General features: G+C 36.2%; 1 protein-coding gene across 2 annotated transcripts in view; it reads right to left on the bottom strand.

Annotated features, from left to right (window-relative positions):
• Window positions 1–490: 490 nt before the first annotated feature.
• The window catches only part of PRRX1 (paired related homeobox 1), an 86,346-nt gene continuing 59,189 nt past the window's right edge, over window positions 491–27,647 (bottom strand). Inside the window, exons 2-5 of one of the 2 annotated variants that reach the window (XM_003767413.2) lie at window positions 18,130–18,305; window positions 12,731–12,912; window positions 7,737–7,808; window positions 790–877 (exon numbers count right to left, since the gene is read on the bottom strand). In XM_003767413.2, the coding sequence (XP_003767461.1) occupies window positions 7,754–7,808; window positions 12,731–12,912; window positions 18,130–18,305 (413 nt within the window). In that variant the 3' untranslated portion in view covers window positions 790–877; window positions 7,737–7,753. Of the gene's footprint in view, window positions 878–7,736; window positions 7,809–12,730; window positions 12,913–18,129; window positions 18,306–27,647 lie in introns of both variants that reach the window. The other variant, XM_003767412.3, reaches the window with a different exon arrangement.

Here is a 27,647-nt window from a genome sequence, read left to right as displayed (position 1 = left end):
TGGCTGATACTTTGGGGAGTGGATGGGCTGTGTCTTATGTTATTGTTCTTGTTGTTTTTTAAATAAGGCTTAATGCTCTGAATCAGCCAGGAAGAGATCAGGACAGGCTAATGCCCCACTCTGGACATTGCTGCTGTTTTCCAGAAGCTATCCCACAAAACCTGCTCATGCATAGCAAAGAGAGAATCAGGGACTAAATCGGGTTTCTAGGGAAGAACACAGGCACTTTAGAAAGACTTTGGCAATCTTGAGAACCCTCTGAGCTTTTTAAACACTGAGTTGGGCAGAAGGACAGGGAAGGCACTACGGCTCAAGACGGGTCAAGGGTAGGAACTTTTTCTGCATGTCTATATAGTTCTGCTGTTATGAATTAAAAAAAACCAACTTAGGATAATGAGGGATGGGGTGGACATAGCTGAAGAAGCTTGCATTATACTGAGCAAAGCATAGGTGAATGGAAACAAAAATAATCAAACACAGGAACAAATGGTAGTGATATCCCAATGGGAGGGGAAACATTTGTTAACTAATTTTTTTTTTCAGTTTGCTCCTCTCCTGCTTTTCTCTGTTATGGTCCCAATATTTAGTTCTGCATTCTTTGTCTGTCTGTGTTTGCTTGTTTTCCCCAGCAGACGAAGCAATGGACAGAGCAAGATAGGTATCTTATGGTGGCTTTCTGTTTGACTTTGTTTCTGGTTTCTTCTTAGGTTTGTTTTTGAGTGTTTTTGTTTGTTTTTCTCAGTTGACTGTTGGCACCTGGTTCCTCTGTAAACTATATTCCTTTGCCTTCAGTCTCAGGTTGGCAATGCTGTTGGCCATGTTCATGCCCTGTGCAGGGCTAGTGTTGGCACATGTAGCAGAATAGGTAGCCATAGCACTGTAGGGACAAAGGAGAGAACAGGGAGAAGAAGAGGCGTTAGTCTCAGGAAGCTCAAAGTCTTTGCCAAATGACGCTCGGAAACCAATTTCAGTGGTTGGGGATAGGGCGGACCATGGTGGAGCGAACAGATGGGGTGGGGGTGGGGTGAGAAGAAGGAAAGGCATTTGCTGTGTTGGCTCCAGTGAGCAGTGATTAATTTCCAAGAAGGAAAACTTACTGTTGAATGGCAAATGTGTTTTGTCAGTTAACCATGAAAAACACTTCTCAATCTCCCTGTCTGGACTTCTGATCTTAAGAAACATCGCTGGGGGAAATCAAGCACTTAGAAATAAGCTCTAGACAATGAGTGGACCAGGAATATGAACCACGTCACCCAACAGCCCAGAACTCCCCTGTCAGTAGCACTGGATTGCCTTGGAAGACAAGTCCACATAGCTCATGGAGCCAGAACCAGAACCTGAGACTATCATCCCCATTTCAGGGATTTTAGGTCTGTATAAAGTACCCTTCCTAACTACTAATGAAACTAACAAACCTTTTCCCTTTAAAACAGATCCTTTGGAGGTCTCCTCAGCACTAATAGTTCTGAATTCAGGCACCAATGTCTCAAGAATTATTCTTTTTTTCTAGTTATTCCCATCACTGAGAAGTATATAAAGTTGCATTTCACTTGTAATTAAGATCTCAAGACCTCAAAGCTTTCGTACTGAAATTTCTAATTAGCGGTTTTTGGTTAGCTTTAGCGAATGCACATGTACACACTTACATGTCCTTAAGAAGAAAACGCATATACAAACATACCACATAAATGACTCTATGGTTTGCTAGAGAATATTCATGACTTTGAACCTCTTCAAAAAGAGACATTTAGATTCATTGAAAATGCTCCTTTTTTTAATCCAACAAAGTCCTTTTCAACTGGAAAGGATGTTCATAGATGGAATGACATGTGCTTCTTTGTCCCTTACATTCCAATAGGATTCTATCAACCACCAGGCAGTTTATTGTTCCAAGACTCAAGTGGCAAGACCAAAAAAGAGAGAAAAAGAGCTTCTACCCCAAGACAGATAGAATATATCTTTAAGGCTCATTAATAATTGACCAAAGAGAGGGGGGAAAGGGCTCACCATGCAGACAGTGACTCTCCTTATTGCATCCAGAATCAAATATAATATCCTTTATGTGGCATGTCAAGCTCTTCACAAACTAGTCCCTTCCTCTTACCTTTTCTTGCATATCATTTCCTTCTATGAACTCTACTATCCAGTCACAGAGGCCTACTACAACTTCTTATATCTAAATCTCCAAGCTTTTTGTACAGATTGTCCATGTCTGAAATGCTCTCCCTCTCCTTTGCTGCTTCTTAGAATCCTTGGCTTCCTTCAAAACTCAACTCAAATCTTGTTTTCTCTAAGCCATTTCTTAATTCCTTTCCCCACCGACAACTGCTGGAGCCCTTTCCTTTGAAGTTGCCTTTCTACTCTGTACGTATTTTATATATATATATATATATATATATATATATATATATATATACCTATTTATTTACATGTAATCTTTTTTATGTGAAATCTTTAAAAGTAAGGATAATATTCTTGCTTTTTTATATCATTAGTATTTAACACAATGCCTTGTAAGAGCTTAAAAACTGCAAGTTGAGGGGCAGCCCTGAAGTCAAAATGACCTAAGTTCAAATCTGGTCTCAGACACTTAATGCTTTCCAGATATATGACCCTGGGCAAGTCACTGAACTCCAATGCCCTCAGCAAAAAAAAAAAAAAAAAAAAAAAAAAAAATTCTAGTTGACTGACTCATATTCTTTAGGATGAGAAGCTCTCAAGTCATTTCATGTGTGCATGTATATACACATTTTGTAGATATATATGTACTTATGTACATATATGCATATTTATATATAGTATATATGTACAGACATATATACATATGTACAAATATAAGTAGAGACTAAAAGACAATTATTTTTCAAGTAGTAGGTGTTAGTGTGATATGTAGGGAGAAATGAAGTTTCTTCCCTCCCTCTTACCCATCACTCAGATGTATCATCATAATTACAAAGATAGTTTTACCATTCAGAAAGAATTGATTATTAAAAGATGATTGTACATCTCATCCCACTATTCAAGCTATGTCTTTCCAAGCATGAAAGGGATCCTATCCAGTTTCAAATTCCATACACATATGGAATTCCCATGTGAACCAGTACATCTCAGTAGCAGATGCTATTGGAATTATTAGTATTCTTATCAAGCATACACTTAAGTAGTCATGTTCTTTCTAAGGGACTAAAACAAAAGAGCAACAGGATTTAATATCTACACTCATCATAGATGGTGTGATCAGCTTAATACTAGTTTAAAATTTTAATTATTTAGCCTCATTTTATTCTACTCATAGTAAAGTAAAAAAAAAAAGTTTGAAAACAGGTCTGAAACCTCATATAAGTCAGACAAAAAGGACTTTCTAGGTAGACTTTTGAACTTTCATATTATGTGGCATTAATGAATACCAGTCCATTTTTCTGAAAGTTAGGAAGAAACTAAATAGCTTAAAGTTTTTTTGTTGTTGTTGTTTATTTGTTTGTCTTGTCTACTTTGGTTGGTTGGTTTTTGTTTTTGCCTTCATTCTTCATTTCTGCTCATTTAAATTTCATTTTTATGGGGTGACTTGTCAGGGGAGATAGGTCAGGAGAGAAATTTTCAAAGACAGAAGGAAAGTATGACCCTTTTATCTATCAAGAAGAGGAAAGAAGAGTCTATTGATAACAGCAGAGAAACAGTTTTGTTTAAAAGTGATGATAGTTTTAAAATTTTGATGAAGATTTTCATTTCCTGTTGGAAAACTAACCAGCAAAGTTGTTTTACTGACTAGGTTTATCATGGTATATTTTTGCTTATGTATTCAGACACCACCATGGTAAATTTTCTGATGCGATTAAGGTTCTTTCTAAGTTACCACACTAAAATTTGCTTCAACATGAAAGTTGACCAAGCACTTCTTTATCTTAGAGGCAAATTGTAGAATTGAAATGTATCTTTGAAGCATAAGAATATGTGGCCTTAGGAGTTTACTTTCAATTAAATAGTACTAAAAGGTACACTTTCATCAAAAGTTTCCTGTAATAATATTTCAATTACTATTTGTATTAATATTTCAAAATATGAAATGTTGGCTGATTATAGTCACTGCTCCTGTAATAACAACCATGGGTGTCTTAACAAAGACTGTGATATTCTAGGATATTGTATGATTATAGTAGTGTTCACAAAGCAATTTTTAAAATTATTAGTGAACTGGGTTGATAGATGGTATAATCCCATTCTGTTCCTATGGTCTAGAAAGTCAGATATGACATAGTGAACAATGTCTGGGTTCAATTCCTGCCTCTGACACAAATTATTTGACCATGGGTGGCTCGTTTAACCTCACAGTGTCTCCAGGCAACTCTATAAGACTCTAAAGTAAGATGGCTTGCTGTTCTACCTCCATGGGGGAAATTTCTATGCTGGAAGTTCCCTAAATGATAGAAATCACAGATACCAACCAAAATAACTAGAGCTAAAAGAAGTAACCTGGTTCTCTGGACATCTCATGACATCAGTCCAATCAATAACAGCGAGTCAGAAATAGCAAGCTTCTGCTCAATCCACTAGAGCAATTATTATTTTATGCCTATGAACTCCAGTGGCATTTTGTGTACACTTTAGAAGAGTGTGTCTTATCCACAGGATTTTGCATCTCCCTTTCAGTGAATAGCAATAACTCCTTTAAACTCTTGACTTGCTCATGAAAACTCATCAGCCACAACACAGGAGAGTTTGTGGGTTGTGTTTACAGATTTCTTGATGACTTCTGATTGAATGAAATTTCAACAAAGGGGCTAAGTGTAGATAGAAAACAACTTGCTTCTTTAAGTGCTGGGGATGAGAAGGCACAGAATGATCCCTAATACAAGAAAGTCTATGAAGGATTTGGATTTCCAAGTCATCCCCTGTTCTATGGCCTTTTCTCAAGAAAGAAAAAAAGTATATCAGAGATTAAGTTTATTTTACTTTTTTCTAAGGCAGAAAATTTACAGATATGACTACTTATATTGTCTTCCTACTCTACAGAACTATTCAAACCCAGCCAAACACTACCATTTTCTACATATAAAGTCTCTGAGATAATGCAAGAACATATTAGAAAGCTATTTTGTTTTTGTTTTTTGTTTTAATACAGATTTTAAAAGACCTCATGAAAACAACTGAATTTTTGGTTAGTATTAACTGTGGAGCTGAGTTTTTATTAGTCATGCCTTATTAATAAGAACCATGCATTTTTGTTGATTTCAGCCATTAGTGCATTTCCATTTTCTTATGAACTGAAGAATTAACATATGACTGAATTCTGTGGGAAAACTGCATTTATAAAGTCTTGGCCACAGCATCAATTGAATTTTGTTCTGAGATTATAATTTCTTTTGAACTATCCCCAGAAATTTCTTTTTTTAATCTTGAAGAGTGCATTAGGGAAATGAGGGATGAAAAATAATTACGTAGTTTGCATCAACTGAGTTAACAATTTTGCACTGGAAAAAAAGAAGGCTGAAGGTTAGTTAGATTAAAGTTCAGCAAGCTTGAAATTCTTAAGTGGAAGCGAATGGCAGAAATGATTCAGCTGAGCAGATTAGACAGCCGCTGCCTTTTTAGGGTCTTAATATTTTTGTCACTTATTTGAAATATAGTCTTGCGAATAACTTGGAATTTGGAAGAAGAGGGTTTATAAATACTACATCTGACCTTTACTGTGTGACTTGGGCAACCTTCATGTGTCTCTAGGACCTCGCTAAATCAGCTATTAAAGCATGGATAGGCTTGCCAATTCTGTTGGTTGAAAGAATTTCCTCATAAGGAGTTGTCTATACTGTCAAGTCATATCTACTTCATATTCAATATATGTAAGAGTTAAAGAACATTTACTATGTCTGGGTCTTGGTTCAAGACTGGTTCAGTGGAATCAAATTAACTTGTCAGGTTGCTGTGAGAAGAATCTAGTATAAATTATCATCAATATATGTGGAGAGAAAGAGATACCTAGCATAGTTATTGAGTCTTTAAATTTGTTTGTATATGTAACTTATGGAAATGAGTCTTTATTTCTTAGTCTCAACTCTATTTTAAGATAAAAAGACTGGAGTAATGAGTTGACTTGTGTGAAATCAAAGGAAAAAACAGAAATTGAACCTAGTTTTTCTGACTCTATAGAGTATTAAAAATAATAAAGCAATACAAAAGTTAAGATGGGTTGTATTCATCTTTACAATTTTACTTCATTCTGATTGACCTTAGTCTAGCTTCAAGTTCAATTTAAGTAATCCTCTTGTTCTTTTGAATTTCCATTGGAATTAGAACTGGAAAACATAGTATGGCTACTGGGACCTACTCTCAGTTTGGTTTCCCAAAATAAAAACTTGCTTAAAAAATAATAAAATCATTCTACCATCCATGCCCTGCTCCAGTTTTGCAGACAAGGAGTTTGAAGAAGCTTGCAGGGGTTTTGCTGAGATTCAAAAATTTCTGTCTCTTAATTTTTTGACAAAGAATAATAACCAGGCCTTTGTCTTTTCTCCCCAAATCATTCTCCACATAGAAAATTCACTTATGGAATACTGTCCTAACATGTTCTCTGTAAGAGAGGATACTTTACTCAGAGAGTGATCACATTGCTTGAATAATAGTAACAAAGATTATGCAGGTACTACTTACTTTATGTAAGCCATGCTTCTTGAAAAGTTGTGTAAATTAAATTTTGCTCAAGTCCATTAAATACACTAGGCAATTTTATTTTTCAAATATGATTTCTACTAAGTCTTTTATAACAAAAATCACCTTATAATTTTGTTTGTTTTAAAATTTTAAAATTTGAATGGAAGCTCTTTGAGAGGAGGAAGGGCTCTCTTTGTTTTCTATTTACCTAACACATAACACAACTTTCTAAGTATTGAAGCATTTAACAAGTGCATATGGAATTGAATGAATATGACAATCTGGTTTTCCAAAACAGGTTATACTTGTACCATGCTTTGTTAAATGGTGATATTTCTTTGTTTAATTTTGCCACTTAGATGTAATATCTGAAAACTTTCATAATTTGACTCATCTAGATACTTGATCTAGAAAAAAATAACTTGCAGTTGCCTAGAATCTTCCTTTATCAAGGTGTTTAGAACATTATCTCTCTAATCCTTGAAACACTCCTATAAAATAGGTCATGGAAATTGTGAAACAACATCATATCATGGAAATACTGCTGGATTTGGACTTGAAGGACTTAACTTTAAATTCTAGCTCTATCATTTCCTAATAAAATGTGATCTTGAGCAAATCATTTAACATCTCAGATAATTGTGTTATCTGTAAAATTATTTTTTTTCTTATTTTTAAAATTTTTTTCTTATCTGTAAAATTAATGGGAAGGAGGACTCAATTAACTTCTAAAGTTCCTTCCAGCTCTGAAGCTATGATTCTATGACTGAAGAATAGATTGATGGTTTGACTTGGCTAAGGTCAAGGAAGGAGAAAGGATTTGAAGTTCCATATGTTATGGCAGCATCTTCTCTAGACTCCCTCTCTAAAAACTGTCCCTGATTTGCTTATTCTAACATCCAAGGGAAGGACATATTCTATTCTGTTTGTTTATGGTATTCCCCACCCAAGCACCATCCTGCTTAAGCTTCTGGGAATATATATATATATGTGTGTGTGTGTATGTATGTATATGTGCCTCTTCCTGAGCACACTACTCCCCATTCAAACCCTGCCCAAGATACCGCCCCCTTCCCCCACTGACAAGTTACCTTTTCAGTGTCTTCCGTTAGAATCCGTTATGAAGCCCCTCGTGTAAACAACATCTTGGGAGGGACGAAGATCTATTTTTGAAAGTGTGAAAGGGAGAAATGAGCCAAACGAGTTCAGCAGATGTCAGGCAGTACTGTGACCACGTTCAAATGAGGGGACGGGGACCAAGATGAGAAAAACTGGGGAGGGATGAGGTAGATAATTAAAGGTGTCACCCCTCTCCTTTACTTGTTTTTCTGGGAAGTTTTGGGAAAGCAAGCCTGTGAACGACTGCCAGAGCCAGCTATATGGAAGACAAGATTCACCCACACGAGAGACTGACTGAAAACAGGCATCTGTCATTTATTCCTTCTTAAGTGAAATCCAGGAGCCCAGGGAATACTAATATCTACCTCCCTAGGGGAAAACTTATTAGGAAGTTTAGAGAATGATTTCCATAGCAGTAAATCTCCCTTTTACCAAGTCCATAATTTACAAATAATTCAAAACTAGGTCTTAAGATAAAGAGTATTGGACTAGCTGATCTCTAAAGTTCCTTCCAAATCTAAAAAAATTTCTATGATCCTCAAGTTCTTCTACTATAACATAGACACCTCCAGAATCTTGTTAAAGAAAAAAATCTTGTGAAGACCATGAGAATGTAAGTTTCTGAAGGGCAAGAACTGTTCCATTTTTGTCTTTGTATTCTTATTGCCTAGTTGAGGGACTAGCACATGGCAAATTAATAAATGAGTCTTCATTTAGTGATTGATAACAAGATTTTTTTCTCCCTTTGTAACTATATGATGCTTCAGGTAGTGAATCAGATTGAGATAGAATCCAGGGAACTGAAAGGTTAAGTAGCAACATGGTATATTGATTATTCCTAATTACATATACTTCCAGCTCCATGCTGTCCAAAAGCTAGACTTTACAGTTCAGACTTTATCCTACTTTTTTCCTAAAGAACATCTGGGGGATTTAGAAAGGTTCTGAAGGTCTCTATAAGGCTTGCTGCCCTTTGACTGGATAACAAAATATGTCATGAGTTATCTCAGTGTCTCTATTTCTTTGCTAATATACCTAGTCAGGGGTCCTCAAACTACAACCCACAGGCCGGATGCGGCTGCTGAGGACTTTTATCCCCCTCACCCAGGGCTATGAAGTTTCTTTATTTAAAGACCCACAAAACAAAGTTTTTGTTTTTACTATAGTCTGGCCCTCCAACAGTGTGAGGGACAGTGAACTGGCCCCCTGTTTAAAAAGTTTAAGGACTCCTGTGAACCTATTGTGCACCAGTTAGCAGAACTTGTCAGAAAAATGGACCATTTAATATATAGAAAAAATAAGGAAACGAAAAAACTTCAGAGGTTCCCCCCCATCTGTAAACTCCATTCCTCTTATTGTTGGGTGAAAATGGTGGGATTATATCTTAACTACAGATACAGCACTGTGACCCAGGAGGTTAAGCAGAGGGGACAGAAATTAAGGATAATGAGTTATAGCTTTGATATTGCTGAGTTTTGCCATCTAACTTTGGGTAAGTCTTCAGCTAGAAAATGGGAGAAATTATAATGAGCTACTACCCATAGAAGGGTGATTATTGTAAAGTGTCAGATAAGTAACTAAGCATTGTAGTGCCAGTGGTAAGAATGTCTCCAGTCCCCAAAGAACACAAAGATCCTAATGCTCTCCACCAGTCTTCTTCCTTTGCACTTCCTTTAGATCTGACTTGGGAGCTCAAATGGGGACTATATGCCCTACTTGTCTTCATTATATCAGTGCATTGGTAAAATTTAAAAAAAAACAATAGTGCTAAAATATTAAGATGACATTTAACTTCCCTTTTTAAAAAGTAAACAAATAGTCAGGGAAACACTATATATAAAATTGGGTGAGAATATGCGAGGTGTAAATCTACGAATTAGGAAAATACATTGATGCTTTGTTCTGCTGGGATATTATTAATGAAATGATTGCTTGAAAAATTTACTTCATCCTTCTGTACAAAATCTGGCATAGTCTATTACTGTCACTTGCTATGTATATAAGAGAGGAACTATCCAAGAGGATGTTATGGGATTATTAGTGGAAAATACTATTATTAATGTAATAGAGGTGTGTAACACTGTAGCTTCATTGGCACTATGATGATGTCCTCACATAACAATATTTCTTCCTCTCTTCTTTGCACTTTGAAAAATTCAAGTCAGCCCTGCATCTGATGTCACCAACCTTCATGTGCCCTCCTTCCAATTACTAAGCTTTTGAGGAGGCAAGCCAGCCAGTGAAAGATGTTAGTCAATGGACTTGCAAGAGATCTTAAAATGCCCCTTCCTTTACATTTATAAGGCTATACCAAAAGTCTTAATGAGGTTAAAATAGTTGTTAACTTAGAATAATAGTTTAAAAGGACATTGAGACTTTTGGGTCATCCTGCCTGTACTATAACCAATTTGAATCTTAATATTCATGCTCAGAACATGCTCAGAAAAAAAAATGCAGGCACTAGGGATGTGAGTTTCTGCTATAATGCCTTGGTCAGCTACTCGAACTTCACACTTAGAGGGACTTCAGCTCCTGCTATGGACCCATTCTCCTGGCCTCAGCTTTTCACCTGGTCTTGAATTCATGTCATTTGTGATTGCTTTAGATGAGATATACATATAAAAATGCATACATGGAAACATAAAGGCATGCATATAGATATACATACACACAGAAAAGTATACTTTTGCACACATCATAAAACATGTAAGACCTCAGTAAGTCCATGACTCTAGTGAGCTAGCTAGTATGATGTAATGGAAAGAGCATAGGGCTTATAGTTAGACTTGACTTTTGAGTCCCGACTCTGTCCCCTACAAGTTGTGTGGCCTCTTTTCCTTATTCATAAAATGAGGATTATAGGATTTAAAGTGAGAATGGACTCCTGATCTACCTCCTCCTTTTCTAGATGAAGTTGTTATCCCTATCCTACCTGTATATCAAAGGATGATTGTAAGGATCTGGTGATATAATCTGTGTCAAGGACTTTTTAGCATATTATATAAATACTCTGTTATTATTTGGGCCAATTTCAAAACATCTTATTAATGAATAAGGTCTTGAGTCCCCCATTTATTCAGTGACTCTAAAATGTACTTATTCTTTTTAAGAAACAAAGAAGCGAAATATGGTTTGCAAATATTAAGCAGAGATGTGATTTCCAAAAAGTATCTGAAAGACTTTTATGGTCAAGCCAATGGAAAACTTGTGCTCTAAATAGTGATTCTTTTCTTAATTACTGGGCATGATTTTCCTTACTTATACCAGAGAGTATACTTTTGGATAGCACCTCTGGGAGCAGAGGTGATTAAAAAAAAATAGGATTTTCCCCATATGCGCATTTTTTGTATATGGAAGACTGATGGTCAAAACTCTAGCTAATGTCCAGAACAAAGAAAGAAAAATTGGCAAATCATTTAATACATATGTCTGTTTAGCTTTCTGGGGATTACTGCTTATTGACTTATCCTATGATTAGTACAGTTAGCACATAAAAATGTATTATATCAATTCTGATATTTTACATCAGGGAGTTAAGTTCAGCAAGAACACTTTCCTTCTCTAAACTTAGGAAAAGGCCTTGATTATAGATAATTATCTACAGTCAAATATTATATTTGAGTCCTGGTTCTGCCTTTTTACAACTGTGTGATTTTGGCCAAGTCAATTAACCCCTCTGATCCTTGAGTTTCCTCATTTGCAAAAAGAGAAACATAGGATCATATTCTAACAGGAAGGCTCTTTAGAATCATATATCAAGCAGACGTCATTATTTAAATCAATCATTAGCTTTAGAAATAGGATAAATAGAAACATAACAGATTAATGTGCTAATTGGTCTTCCTTTATTGAAAACAGACTTGTTTTAGTCATTAGCCATTGCATATTGACCCTGAAAACCTAGATATAGGACCAAGTAATTTGAGAGGTTATCTACAAGAATATAGGCCCACTGTTCTCTGATCTGGTCTCTACTTTGTCCTAATTAGTTACTTTTGGCTATGAGTGACACATCAGCATGATCCCATATGGAATAGTTTTAGCTCATAATAAGAGTGATGTTTGTCTGCAGCCCTATCCATCCCCTTCCTCTCAGCATTAATTAACATTGGCTGCCAAGCAAAATGTGTAAAAGCTGATATTGCTTCCACAAGAAAGGAAACTGGATCCCATTGAGGGTGTGTGTGTGTGTGTGTGTGTGTGTGTGTGTGTGGTATATGAATATGAATATGTATTTAGAAATTGCACTTCTGAATATTAGAGCTGTATGATGAAAATTTGGAGAGGAACTCCCCCCATTTTTACGAACAAAACACCCCACATAATAATTATGTCCCATCATGAGAGTCCCATGGGAACTAAATGAGAGCTAAGAATAGGAAAGGAAAATAACTTTAGTTACGTAGCCATCCCCATCTACTATGAAAGGAACTATGGTCATGAAACCAGTCAGAATTAGCTTGGTTTTTTCTTTTTTTGTTTTTTATTCTAAAACATTTGTTTTTAACATGATAGTTGCCTTCCATACAACACTCAGAGCCTCAACTACCTTGACATTATGCAAGTTCCTATGTGACCATGATAATACAAGAATCCTTGGATTTATAATGGATAATGGGGGAGAAGGGGGAGATTTGTTCCAGGATGGTTGCAGAAGGGAAACTGGACAAGTCTTAATCATCTTTTCTGTGGAATCCTTTCCCCCATCCTCTCCCTTTTCAGTGTTCATGAGTCCAGAAGAGACTGCTGATGGCCTGACCCTCTCTCTTCTGCCCCAAACCCTGCTCCTGGGGCAACTAGTATTCTCCCGCAGAAAGCTGGGGGTGCCAACAAGATGAGTGTCTCTGGAGAGGCTAACCCAGAAAGAAATTTCGGTCAGCCACACAGGCAGCATGGATACAACTGCAGTAAAGCATGTGGAAGTGAAGCAAGGGAGAGTGTGCCATTCATTCATTCATTCATTCACCTGTACGGAGAGGCTGTCCCCCAGGAAAGATAGTCGGTGGGTCTTGGAGCAGGACGAGGTACAATAGGCTGTTCCACTGCAGTCACATCCCCTGAGTAGGATTTAAGGAGGGAAGCATTTTTATTGGCCAGCATGGCTCTCTCATTCCTGCGAAACTTGGCTCTTCGGTTTTGAAACCACACCTGGAAGGAAGGTGACAGAGGAAGACAGAGAGAAAAAGAAAACAACAACAGCAAAAAAAGTTACACAAATGAAATGCTCTCTGACTTATTCTTTGCTATTTTTCTCTAAACACTGAGAGCTTGCAATTTTTTTTCCTATCATTTCCTATCATGCTCTGATCGTGGATCCCCAGTGATCCATGATGAAAGGCTGATTGTGTGATCAATGGGATGTGGTACTAAGAACTCCTTTGATTATTTTAATTTTACTCCCTTCAATTTTTGCATATTTCTGTCTCCATATCTCCTTCTGCATTATTGTTATCAAACATTGAGTACCCCTACTACAACCATCTCGGTTTTACCACACTTGTATATGCTTTTATGTGTGTTCATACAATACACTTCTTTCGCCAATAGAATATAGGCTCCTTAGGGTCAGGAACAAGGACTGGACCTGTGGCATTATTGGTATAGGGAGCCAAATGGGTGCCTTTTCTACAACTTAAGAGTCTTAGGGAGTTGCCCTGAGAAGCTGACTGGCTCAGGGTCACAAAACCAGGAAGTGTCAGAGATAAAATTTAAATAGAGGTCTTCTTGACTCTAAGGGTAGCTTTCTGATTTTACTTCTCACTCTTACACAACTCCATGGACTTTCTCATGTCTCCATACACTTTCTTACCCTATGTTCTTTAGCTCCCACTAGGTGAGTAATCAGTTCTATGCAAAAAATCTTAGATCTACATCTCCAACCTCAATCTCTCTCATACATTCCCATTCCACAACTTTCCTGATGTTCAATTTGCAATTTCTTATAGACATCGCAAAATCAACATGTCCAGAACAGAACTCATTTTTCTTCCCAAACTCACCCCTCTTCTAAACTTCCCTCAGTCTTTAGAGTGTATCAGCTAATCCCTAACCTCTCAGTATTATTCTTAATTCATCACTGTCACTCTTTCTATATTCACACATAGAGACATCCAACTACCAAATCTTGCTATTTCTACCTCTCTGATATCTCTTGATTTGAACCCTACCCTTACACATCCTTATGACTATGACTCCAGTTTGGATTCTCATCACTTCCTGTTCAGATTATTAAAACAACCTCCTAATTTTCTCCCAAGATCAGGTCTCTCACAAAATGATTTTCCTAAAGTATAGATCCGATCATATCACTTGCCTACTCAATAAACTCCAGTATTTTCTTAGAAAAAAAATATTGTCTAGGATCAAATATGAACTCTTCTGTTTGGCATTTAAAGCTCTTCACAACATGGTCCCAAACTACCCTTCCATTTTCATTAGGCATTACTCCTCTTCCCATAGTCTATTGTCCAGTCGGATTAGCTTTCCTTTCCTCACATGGGATATTCTATTTTTTAATTCCATTTGTGCCATCACACTAACTTACCCCATTCTTGGAATGCACTAACTCTTCATCTCCAGGAATCCCTGGTTTCCTTAAAAATTCAGCTTAAGAAATATCAACAGGAAGTCTCTCCTAATGCTACTCTCCCTCTCCAATTCCTGGTATTCTGCCCTCCCCAAACTGACTCATTTATTTTATATTTATTTATTCTGTACATCTTCATTCATATATTTTTTGTCTCCCTCAGTAGCATGTGACCTCTGTGAGGGTAGATGCTGTTTCATGTTTGTTTTTCTATTTCCAGCACCTAGCATGGTGCCTGGCACTTCCTAGGGGATTAATAAATGCTTGTCACTCAACTTTTTGGCTTTGAGGCAATTCTGCTGCTTTTTGAACCATAGAATTATTCGTACTGTCTGTCTTTCCTTCCTGCAAATAGCCAGCATACATCTCTCTCCTGTTGAATGCCAACCAATGGTAGAATCTTGATCAGGATTATCTCAGGAATTTTTACATACACAGAGCTCTTATTTTTCTTCCTCATAACAACTCTATGTCTCTGAAATACAATATTCATTTCATAACACTTCCTGAATGCTCCTCTAAGTGATTAAAGAAACATCTCTAAATTATTGAAGGTGAATCCAAACTAAACAGTTTTTCCTCCTTTCATGTCTTGATGTGTATTTTAGGGCTAAGTACTGAGCTTCTTTACAAGCAAAGATGTTCTGGCTTCCTCATACATAACAGCTTGGCTAAAGGTTTCATCCTGCTCATTTAGTGGCTATTAATAATGGAATATGTGTTCTGCTCTTCTGGCAATGGCTAAAACTTAGATGGGGGAGAGGGGGAGAGCAGAAGGGGGAGACAGGGAGAGCAGGAGGAGGATAGAGGAAGGACCAGCTCAATGTAGAATGGGTTTTTTGCCTTTTTGATATGATTGGAGGAGCCCCTAGTAATCCCTCTACCTCTGAAATATCTTGCTTTGATACTTTCCATTTTTTCAGAAATACTGTCAATATCAACTCTTTTCAAAATAGACCTGGAAGAAGATGCATTTAGTTGTTACCCATCACTTCTACTTTACTATAAGTTAGGGTTATATACCTTGGGGCTGCTTAGATGAGAACACTGAGTAGAATCTAAGTTCCATATTATCATGGAGTCAGTTTGATTCTGTCTATGCATCTCTTGCACCAGGTACAGTACTAAGCATACAGTTGAAGTTGTACATAGAAATAAAGAAAGCATGTGATCATGAATGTTAACTTTTCAAATGGGTCTGTTACCTTGTCCTCCAGTTCTCTCAAAGAATATTTACATATTTATCCTGAGGGAAATCATTCACCCAGGAGTATTTTCAATTGAAACCAACATTCATTAAGCATCTTCTCCCATAATGTCCACTTTTGTACTGGTTTTCCCTAATTCTTGGAATGCTTTCCCAGCTATCTTCACCTTTGGAACATATTTCTGACTTTTAAAGCCCAATTCAAATTCTTCTTCCTCCAGGAAGTCTTATCTGGACCTGTAGATGTAATTTGCTTTCCTCTTATATCCCATATCACACTTCATTCTATAACTCTGGTGCATTTATCATGCAATATAATATATTATAGTATTTCCTCTGTGTATGTATGTATAATGTGTATGGCCTCTGTCTCTTTCTGTCTCTCTGTCTGTCTCTTTCTCTGTCTCTCTGTCTTTATTTCTTCCATATACATTTATTTATATGTATGTATATATGTATATATATCATACTCATATATGTATATCATATACATGAATATATACACATATATAGATATATAGATATTTAGATATTTTATATATATATATATGTTTAAATATCTGTATATATACTATATATATATATGTATATATATATATATATATATATATATATATGTCTACACACACACACATATATATATATGTTTATTTTCATCTTACAAAACTTTAAACCTGAGGGCAGGAACTATGTCTTATCTAAACTTAACTTCTCCTCCAATCCTTAGCACAGTGTTTTGCATGTAGTAGGTCTTAATGTGTGTTGCAATATATACTATGGCTCTACAAAGTATCTTGTGAACTTAAAGTATTCTATAAACATGAGATATCATCATGATATTGATAATACTATATATATGATTGGGAATTTAAAAGAATTATAAAATAAAAATCCTGCCCTTGAGGGTACATAACCTTGTATGGTATAATGAAAAACATAATATTTTGGAAGCAGAAGGATCTGGGTTCAAATTTGACCTATGGCCTTGGGTCATTTAAATCTCCCTGTATCTCACTTATATCAAATATTAAAGAAGAGGGTTGGATTGAATTTCCTCTAAGATTCCTCTATCTAAATCTAGTTCAATGTGATCTTGCCTGCATGTCACTTCAAATACATCATTTACAGACCAAAAAGAAATATTCACACTCAAGAATTTTTTGAGGGCAGAAAAAGCAGTTTGGGTCATGTCACCACCCTTCATACATTTCAAAGGTTCAGCCCTTCCTCCTCAAGAACCTGCCCCTATCCACCTCATCAGAATAATTGTGTATGTACATATGTATGTATCATAGCCAGACTTGGGAAGACATAAAACCTCCTTGTATATTTTGGCTTACAGAACAAGCACAAATCACTCTCTTGAAAGAGGCATTTGTCCTAGAGAATCTTATTTGAATCACAGATTGCATTAAGCAACATTGCTCATTTTCTTAAAGTTTAGTAATCTGTTTCCAACTTAGAGATTCTATGGCAGTAAGATTTGTTGCCTTCACGTTTGAAGGATTTACTAGTCTGAGATTCTTTTTTCCCCATTTGCTCTTGCCCTAATTACCTCATTAGAAGGGGATAAAGGTAAATAATACTGTCTGTGCTAAAGTGCTGTATAAACATGAGCTCAGCTTTCTACCAAACTGATCTACCTGCTGTTCTTTATATACATGACTTTTCATGTATCATTATACCATTATATCTTTGTATAGGTTGTCTCCCTTGCCTGAAATGTTGTCTATCTTTACCACACCTCTTAAAACCCCTACTTTCATTCAGAGTCTAGCCCAGATCCCATTTCCTATAAGAGGTATTTCTCTCCATTTCTAGTATTCCCCATCCCAAAATTATTTTACTTTTTTAATATAAAATCTATATCTATTTATTGTACGTATGCTGTTTCCCTTCTAATAAGATGCAAGCTTCTTGACCATTGGGACTATTTCAATTTTTGCCTTTTTTTTTTTGAAGGACTTAGAACATTGAAATTAATTAAGAAATGATTGTTAAATTGGATTAAATGCTTGATTCAGATACAGAAAGACGTGGATTCAAATCCTAACTAGGGTACTTGATAGCTGTGAGACTATGAGCAAATCATCTACCTCTCTCAACCACAGATAATTTTATTTTTTTAAAAAAAGCCTAATTTTTATGACCAGATCTTTCCATCTTACCCAGACTAGAAGAGCTACTGAGGGCCCCATCCCATTCTGATTGTCATGGAAGTTAGGACCTCCTCTGTTTTCAATCAGAAAACTTTCTAAGGCATATAATTTTTACTCTAAGAAAACCTTGGACCTATAATCCATTGACCTATTTGTTGTTATGACATAGTTTCATGATTCCTTCCTTTACCTCCTCTTATTTCCTCAACCAATCTGCTAAATTCTACCGCATCTTATTTCTAAGAATTTAAATTGTTTGTCCATGTTCTTATCAAGAGGAAGACGAGGGAGATCTTTGGATTCTCTTTTTATGGCAATATTTCAACCCTTCTGGAATCTCAAGATGCTATTTGTGGTTTAGGAATTTGTTTTCCCAAAGACTAATGTCTGGATTTCTGCAAGCATTTGGTTACCTGAACTCTGGCTTCAGTGAGGTTCACCCTGCGGGCAAGGTCTTCCCGTACAAAAGCATCAGGGTAGTGTGTCCTCTCAAAGACTCTTTCTAATGCCTGCAACTGACTGCTGTTGAAGGTGGTTCTGTTTCTCCTCTGCTTTCTCTTTTTCTTCTCCTCTGAGTTCAGCTGATCATCTGAAAGAGAAAACAGTAAAGGGATATAAGGATTCCAAATCTAGAATTACAAAATCAATAGCTTCTATGGTCTCTGTGTTCTCTCATTATCAAAAAATCCTGCTCAAAATAAGAAGAGAAGACTGGAGTAAAGGCTTCAAATGACTTACATCTTGTTCCTCAAGACTTACAGACCACAAGATGTTTTTGAGGATATTTTAGCTCAGAACTATACAACAGCACTGATTCCTCTTCACACATCTAATCCAACAAACATGTATTAAGTGCTTACTAATTACATGGCACTCTGCTAGCTATGAGGGATACAAGGACAAATAAAAAAGTCACTTTCCTAAAAGCCATTACATTCTACTACTATTCTCCTACTCCATTTTTTTTTTCCGAATCTGTACTCATTTGAGCCATACAATAACTCATAAGAAAGTTTAAGTGACTTCACATAATGCAGCCCTGATCTACTACTGACTTTCTAGCCTTCAAAAACCAAATATGTACAGCAAGAATTCCCTGTTACTGATCAGTTATGCACAAAAGCTTGTGGCCACCTGTGATCAGAAGGATATAATTGATGACCTAAAAGAATTATTTGGAGTGAAAAGGATGAGACATTTTAACTTGCCCAAAACAGAGAAAGAAGCAAAGCTGGGGCTATTGTTCTTGAGTCATTCAGTCATGTCTGGTATTTTTAACCCCAAGAATATAAAATCAGACATTACTTCCATTTCTTTTGCCTCTTTTTGACAGGAAGTGAAGAGACCAGTTGACAAGATCTCAGTTTTTTTTTTGTTTTCTTTTGTTTGGAGGGAGGGGGGAGAGTTTGATGTTCAGCTTCAAGCAAGCTTTTCCATTACCCTCTTTATCCTCAAGAAGAGGCTTCTTAATTCCCCTTCACTTTCTGCCATCAAAGTGATATTGTCTGCATATGAGATTGCTGATAATTCTGATGACCTTAATTCCAACTTTTGATTCATCCAGCGTGGCACTTCATATGATTTAAATAAATTAATTAATTAAATTTAATTTAAATAAATAAGGTATTAATATACAACCTTTTTGCACTCCTTTTCTGATCTCAAACCCATTTGTTTTTCTAAATTCATTTCTAACTTTTCCTTCTTGGTCCTCAAAAGACAAGGAACATGATCCAGTACCCCCATCTCTTTGAGGATTTGCCATATTTTGTTATACTTTACAATAAAAGACTTTAGTATAGTCAATGAACTAGATGTAACTGTTTATCAGTTTATCTGGAACCCCTTTATTATGTTCATAATCCAGAGAATGTTGACAGTTTTGTTTCTAGTTTCTTTTCCTCTTTGAAGATACAGTAATTCTTGGTTCACATATTGCTGAAGCTTAGATTGTAAAATCTTAAGCATAATCTTCCTGACGTATCAAACCAGCCAATTGTTCAGTAATTTGAACATTCCTTGGCATTGGATTGGATTTGTTTAGGATTGGAACATGAAGTGATCTTTTCCATCTAGGGGCCGCTGTTGAGTTTTTCAAATTTGCTAGCATATTGAGTGCAGAACTTTAACAGCATCATCTTTTTAGGGTTTAAAATAGTTCATCTGAAATTCCATCACCTCCACTAGTCTTGTTAACAATGCTTCTTAAGGTCCACTTGACTTCATTCTCCAGAATAGAAATCCTAAATGAGTAACCCACCATCTTGGTTATCAGTAATATTAAGATCTTTCTTATATAATTCTTTAATGTATTCTTTGCCATCTCTTCTTAATCTCTTTTCCTTCTGTTAAGTACCAATTTTATGTTTTATCATGCTTATTTTTGCATGTATATACAAAATATTTCAATTTTAATATCTGGATATCAAAGATATCTTGATATCTCAAATTTTCTTGAAGAGATCTCTTGTCTTTCCCATTCTATTGTGCTTTTTTTTATTTCTTTGCATTGCTCATTTAAGAAAACCTTATATCTCTTTGCTATTCTCTGGAATTCTGCCCTTCAATTGGATATATCTTTCACTTTCTCATTTAGTTTTCACTTTTCTTTTTTCTCAGCTATTTGTAAAGCCTCATCAGGCAGACATTTTATTTTCTTGCTCTTCTTTTTCTTTGGAATTTGTTTGTTCTTGTTGCTGCTGCTACTGCTGTCTCCTAAATAATATTATGAATCTCTAAACATAATTTTCAGCTCTCTAACTACCATATTTAATTTCTTAAATCTGTTCATCAACTCCACGTTATATTCACAAGGGATGTTGTTTCAGTCATGTCTACATGATCTGATGATTTTACTCACTTTCTTAAATTTAAATCTGAATTTTTCAATAAGAAGTTCATGATCTGAGCCACAGTCAACTCCAAGTCTTGTTTTAACTGACTGGATAAAAGCTTCTCTACCTTGGCCGTAAAGTATAGAATCAACTTGATGTCTATATAGACCATCTGATGATGTCCATGTGTAGAGTAGTCTTTTGTTTTGATAAAAAAGTTTTTGGTATGACCATGAATTATTTTGAAAAAATTACTTTGGCTTCTGCCCTGTTCCATTTTTTATTCAAGGCTAAACTTGCCTGTTATTCCAATTATCTTTTGATTTTCTTTTTTAGCATTCCAATTCTCTATGATGAATGTGACATCTCCTTTTTATATTATTTCTAGAAAATGTTTTATGTCTATATAAAACTGATCAAGTTTGATCTCACTGGCATCAGTGATTGGAGCATAGCCTTGTAACTACTGTGATGTTGAATAGTTTGTCTTGGATTCAAATAGATATCCTTCAGGGATTTGTGAGATTATATCCCAGTATAGCCAGGGGTAGAGCCTCAACCAAATTAGACATATCTGTAATACATATATTTTCATTTATGGGTTTCAGAAACCTGGCAGATTCAACCTGACCTCTTGAGACAGAGGAGGAAGAGGAAAGAGCTAGGATTTATTCCCATTGGAAATTTTACCTTGTTTAGTTTTCACTCCATAGCTTCTTGGAAATAGCATGGGATTCTCACTTTTCAATAACCAAGGATTTCAGGATCTATTCTACTGGAATAATAACTAAAGCTCTTTTAAACAGAAAAAAATAAGTACCTATTGACTGGGAAACAGTTGAATAATTTGTAGCACAGAAAATAATGAATATTGCTACAAGATAAGAAATTATGAGAGAGAGAACATGATTCAGTTGATAAAAAGTCAGTTCTAGAATCAAGAAGACCAGTATTCAAGCCCTGGTGATGTCATATTGGGTTTCATGAAGGTAATTTGATGGACAAGGATTCTCTAGAAAAAAAGCACACTAGCTAGATCTGGGAAAATCACTTAACCTCTTAGTCTTCTAAACATCTCTCTAAACTGTCAGTTAAAAGTTGAAATTTCAATCTGAATTGGTGCATGAAGGAGGGTAGAGGGTGGAGAAGGAATTCACCCTAGGATTTCCCCACATTGAAGAAAGCACAGAAGACACACTTCTGCCCCACCTTCCACCCCTTAAAATAATAAATGAAACAATGATTATAAGGAATTTGAAAACATGGGAACACTTAAACAAAATAGTGGAGACCGAAGAAATAAAACCAAGAGAACACCATTCACAACAACCACAATAATGTTTAAGAATAATGAACAGAAGAACCCTGATTTATTGGACTGGGTCCACTGCACAGAGTCAAAGCTTGAATATCACCCTCAAGGGGAGCAGATCAGAGGCCCCCCTAATTTCCTCTGCGACAGTATTTACTGTTCAGTCATTTTTCAGTTGAGTCTGACTCCATGACCCCATTTGGGAGTTTTCTTGATACTGTGACAATATAAATAATAACAATATTACAAGACAATCTTATTTGGGGGAATTACAACTGACAATCTTGATCCTAAAAAAAACTGCTGATGAAAACATTCCTTCCTTCTCTTAGTAGAAAGATGAGGGACCATGGGTGTGGAATTTGTATATAATATCAGTGGTCATAGTATCTGATTTGCTTAAAGGCTTTTTTCTTTGTTACAAGAAAGGATTCATCAAAGAAATTTATTTAAGGAGAAATGAAATGGTTTAAAAACAAAAGGAAACCATAGAACTTTAAAATAACAACAAAAAACAGATTGGAGTTATCAGAGATACTCTTATCAATATCCAACTAAGCTAACTCTGGGCATCTAGGAGATTCTAAGTCTCCCAAGAAAGAGGGAGTAGAACAAATAGACTTCCTATAACAGATCTCTCCAAAATAGGTCTCTGAGAGTGTAAAGGCTGAGACTTTCCCAGGTACTACCTATGTCTACAACTGCCTTTAGCCTCAACCTCTTTCCGTAATTCACTTTTGGAAACCTGGCAAGCCAATTATCCAGTCTTCCATCTTCCACGTCTATAGGCAGTGATTAGTGTATACCCAACCCCACATCCCCCACCCAGCTCAAGTCAGGAATGATGGATGTGTCAAGCTGAGCAGAATACCAGCTGTGCTAACACTACTGACAAACCTGCTGCAAGGGCCCAGTCATGAAGCCCGGCCACTTATCCCATAGATCTCTTGGAGATTTACAACTCAGTAAGCTATCAAAACCCAAATCATACATTTAGCCTGCTGAACCAGACTTTGGATTCCATTCCCAAAAGTCTGCCTCTCCCCAAATAGCAAACCACCAAGAGAAAATTCCAGGCAAGTAACTAAACATTTGTTCAACATATAAGTAAGGCAGTCTTGGCAATGTTATGGCAATAAGTGCAGCTGTAAATGGCTCCAGTTGAATTGAATTTGAATAGGATTCTCAGTTAATTATTCTATCTCATTCATTCATTCAACAAACATTTATTTATTCATCTATGCAAATCTATTATAACTATTAGAATAAACTTCAGTAGCCCAAGAGTAATAGTGGTTTTCTTAATCTTGAATATATTTCTACCAAGTGAGAACTTTGTTTAAATCTGATGTATTACACCTATCCTGAGGTTTATGGTTTATATTTGTCTATTATCTCATTTTTCTTCACAGCAACTTTAAGAGGTAAGCAAAATAGGTATGATTATCTCCACAGCACAGGCAAGAAAACTAGCCCAGAGATGCTATGTGTCTTGGCTGTATTCATACTACTAATAAGTAAGTGATCCAAGAGAGAATTCAAGCCTCCTTATTCCTTGTTATATTTTAGTCATATCTGACTCTTTGTAAAAGTCACTAGATTAAGGCAACTAGGGATGTGTGAGGCTGATTTTGAATTCGGGTCCTCTTGACTCCAGGTCCAGTGCTCCATCCTCTCAACCATTTAACTGTCTCCCTCCCAATTCCTAGTTCAGTGCTTTTTCAGCTAATGTCAATTTCCCAGTTCTAATATGTTCTCAAATATTCCACAAAGAATCATCAACTACTCCATCACTTAGAAGAATAAAGGGAAGTAATATAAAAGTGGCAACACTATCTCCTTTAAAGTCTTTGGGAAAGTGCCATCTTTTAGCAACTGTAGAGCAAGTGCAATGTTTTCACATTTATAATGTACTACAGACATTCTTCTCAATCCTCAGTCAATGAATCTATTTGTCATGCTTGTCAGGACACTGTGACCCCTGAGTGCAGGGGTCCCATGACCTTTGACATCTAAGCATGGCTGAGATTCAGAAGGTGTTATCAGGGATGCTTCTGTCTCTGACCTTTTGGTCCAGCCTCATCACTAAGTAGTGCTTCAGTCCACATAATATTGCTAAGCTCTCTGGTTATTTGTGATATAGCCTAATATACAAGATTTTGTCAAAAGTCGTCCAACACACAAGGGGATCCCCACATAGACACATCAGGAAAATCATTCAGGTAACTCCTCAAAGTTATGTTGTTGTGCCCCAAAGAAGTCTCATCTGGATCTCTCACCATCCCTTCTAAGACTCAGCTCTGGAGTCTGTACTAAGGTCTGTATAACACCAGCCCCTAAAGCTTGGTTTTTCTACTTTTACAAGACCCTCAGAAAAGGAGAGGTGGTACCATCCTTAGGTCTGCTGGCATCTGTAGTACTGTCACCCTGATTGTGATAACAAGGCAGTTCAAGTCTCTCCAGGTGTTCTGAGCCCAGATGACAGGTGTCACAATGCAAACTAGAAGATCCACTTATAAAAGCAAAAATCTGGAAAAGAACTTCAGAGGTTACTCTGACTTTTAGTTGGTTTATTCTTACCCCCCCCCCCAACTGAGATAAATTTCTTTTAGACCCTCCTAAAAGGGAGACTGCACAGCTTCCCCCCAGGAAGAAGTTCCAGCAATTTGTATTTCATATTGCAGGAACTTCTTCCTCAGGTAAAATTCCAACTCCTCTGTGCTGCCATTTAACCCTATTCTCTCTTGTTTTTTTGAATTTCAGTCACGCGATTAGTGCTTAATGAGATTTTTTATGTCTGTTGCCAGAATTACGAGTGTAGTCCCTCAGTTTTTCTTTGAAGCAAACCTGTTGTTAATCCAAACTCCACTGGCTAGCTACCATAAACCACTAGTTCCCTTGAGATGGGAGGTGGGGAATGGAGAATTATAATATATGACAGGGAGCAAACAACTATGATGTCTTGAAAGATTCTGGCAGTAGCTCTGAGTGAAATCCTTGTTGTGTGTTTGCTGTTACTGTCGTTGTTTTAACAGATCATAACACCCCTCCAGATGAATTTGGGTATGAGAAAAAAAACATGTAAATAAAGACAGTCCAGCAATTCTCCTTCTGGCAAACATTCTTCATGGGACAAGGTGTAATGGAAAGAGAAGACCAGTGGGCAGCGAGGACAGACCTTCAGTTACATAGTATGTCTGTCTTTGCTCACTCATTCCAAACGGTTAGCTCCTTGTTTTTCTTTCCTGACATAAAAGACCACAATTGGGTACAGTATCTTTAGAAGCAAAGAGGAAATGTAAACATTACAGAAATTTGCAAATGTTGAATACTGGAGGGACCCTTCTCTGTAATAAACAGTTTTATCAGACCTCACACTCAGTTTGAATGAAGGGTAGGAAAAGAGATGAGGCTAAACACTTCATTTTCTGACTTTGGTCTTATATTCTAAACAGCTTTCCAGAGAAAACAGTTTTAATTCATATTGATCTTTAGAACTTCCTGCCCAAAGATGCTCACATCCTATAATATATCACAGATCATATCATTCTTTGGGACACTGAACTGAGCAGTATTTAACAAGCCTCAGAATAACTATAGGACAAGTCAAGATATCCAAAATAAAGAGAAGTTAGCTTTTACTGATTCCTCTCAGTTACAGATGACTCTCCCTTCTCAAAGTTCTCTAGAAATTCATACCTTTCCTATAGACTTAATGTATTTGAATTTGTCTTGTAGCTTTTTGTATGCCTTTTGTTTTTAATCTTCCTCCTCCTCAATAAGCTATAAACTTCTTGAAGGCAGGGGTCATATCTGCTATCTTTTAGCTCTCAATGCCTAACACAACACCTTGTATATAGTATATATTAAAAGAATATTTGATAATTGAATAGAACATTTAAGTAAACAATTCATAGATAAAATGATTTAAGGCTGAAAGAGACCTGAGAAGTTTTTTATGTCAACTAACTTATTTCATAAGTGAGCTAATAGAACTATAGGAGTTGTGATTTGTCAATATCACACAGCAGTAAATGACAGCCTGAATTCAAACCAAGTCCTTCCTTCACATTCAGTACATTCCCTATTACATCAGGAGTTTGTTTGCTTGTTTGTTTTTTATTTCCTTGGATTAATTATCTCCATATAAACCTTGCCACTGGCTTTGATTTCAACTAAAACAAAATAAATAAATAAATAAATAAATGGATGGGTAAATAAATAAATAAATTGTTCTCAGGATCATAGACTTAGATCTGGAAGAAATCTTAGAAATGCTTGAGCCCAATTTCCTCATTTTATAAAGAAGTAAACTGAGGGAAGGTAGGCACCTTGCTCAACTTGACATTGTAAATAATTGATTTGAACCCAGGTTCTCTGATTGCAAAGCCCGTGTCTTTTCCATTGAACATAATATTTTTCCCTTCCATTTCATATATAAATGCATATATTCATCCTGATACTTGACAGTGCCCTTACTGTAACATCATCAGAGTAAAAGAGGCACTTAAAGTGTTTCCAGGAAAGATGCCTTTGAAAACTCATCTTTGCTTAGCATGGAAGTTTCAGGTCCATTTAGGGAGAATGTAATCTAATAACTAAAAAGGAAAAATGGAAAAGAGGATCTGCATTTGTCCCTACTTAGCAATACTATTGCTGCTTCTAGCAGAATGGTTTCTGACCAGGTAAAGACTTTTCTCACCAGTAATGGTAACTCTAATACAAATATTCTCTGTGGTCTCCACAAACTCCACAAACTCACTCTTTTGAGTGTCTATGTATGTCTATGCAGTTAAAAGGTTTCTTCTGGAAAGGGAGACATCCTGTGTCCTTTCCTCCCATAACTTGGTTCTTGTTTAAGATCTAGATCTGAATCTCTTTTCCCAGCTCATCCGAAATGCCAACTTTTTTCCATGGAACCTTTCTTGGTTACCCCAGCCCTTTCTTCTCTTAAATTTTGCAGAATTTCTCTTGAAGATCAGTAATATACTTTCTTGTATTTTCTAATTTCTGCTTTGGCCAGAAACCCTCAGAAAGCCATCTAAAGATACCCCCCCCCACACACACATATATATGTACACATGTGTATCAGTCTATCTGTATATGAATGATCTTGGCCATAGACAAGGGCACCCCTACTAAAACTATTCATACTTGATTGTTCTTCTAAACCAGAAGATTATATTCAGCCACAGTAAAAGTTCATCTACTTGTGATACTTAGATCACTTTATAGAGTTTGGGAAGGGATGGGAGTGGGGACTGGAGAGTGAGCATAACTATAAGTATATATTTTCTGTGTCATCCCTGATTAATAAAAATTTTGGAAGAATTGGGAAGAATCAGTTTCCTTATGAGAATACATCTTTTTTCCTCTCGTTCACAGAAACTGATATTCCAAGTAGAAAGATGAAGAGTTCCTTGTCCTAGTTTATAATGCACAACAGAAACAAATCTGTAACAAACTACAACCACTGAGGCTGAATTGTTTATTTTCTGAGTCACATTGTCACTTATACCTAAGAAGAGAGAGGCCTTCCCCAACTGATTCATGAAAACTGAATAAAATCAAGAGAAATTTTCCTTGCCAAAAAAAAAAATGGATCCTGCCCTCTCTTTTGAATCATTAAGTAATTTTTATGCAAAAAATGTAAGGGATTGTATTCATTGAAACTAAAATTAAGGGTTTTCCAATGTAGGCATGGTAGAATTCTAAAAAATATTGCTATCCTAGGATTATTATTTAGTAAAAACCCATGAAGCACATCATTCATACAACCATCCAT

Source organism: Sarcophilus harrisii, chromosome 4 (assembly GCF_902635505.1).
Source record: "Sarcophilus harrisii chromosome 4, mSarHar1.11, whole genome shotgun sequence".
In the NCBI taxonomy this organism is placed as follows: Eukaryota; Metazoa; Chordata; class Mammalia; order Dasyuromorphia; family Dasyuridae; genus Sarcophilus; species Sarcophilus harrisii.
The sequence above is the reverse complement of the archived record's forward strand: the minus strand, read 5'-3'. Positions and strand labels throughout refer to the sequence as shown.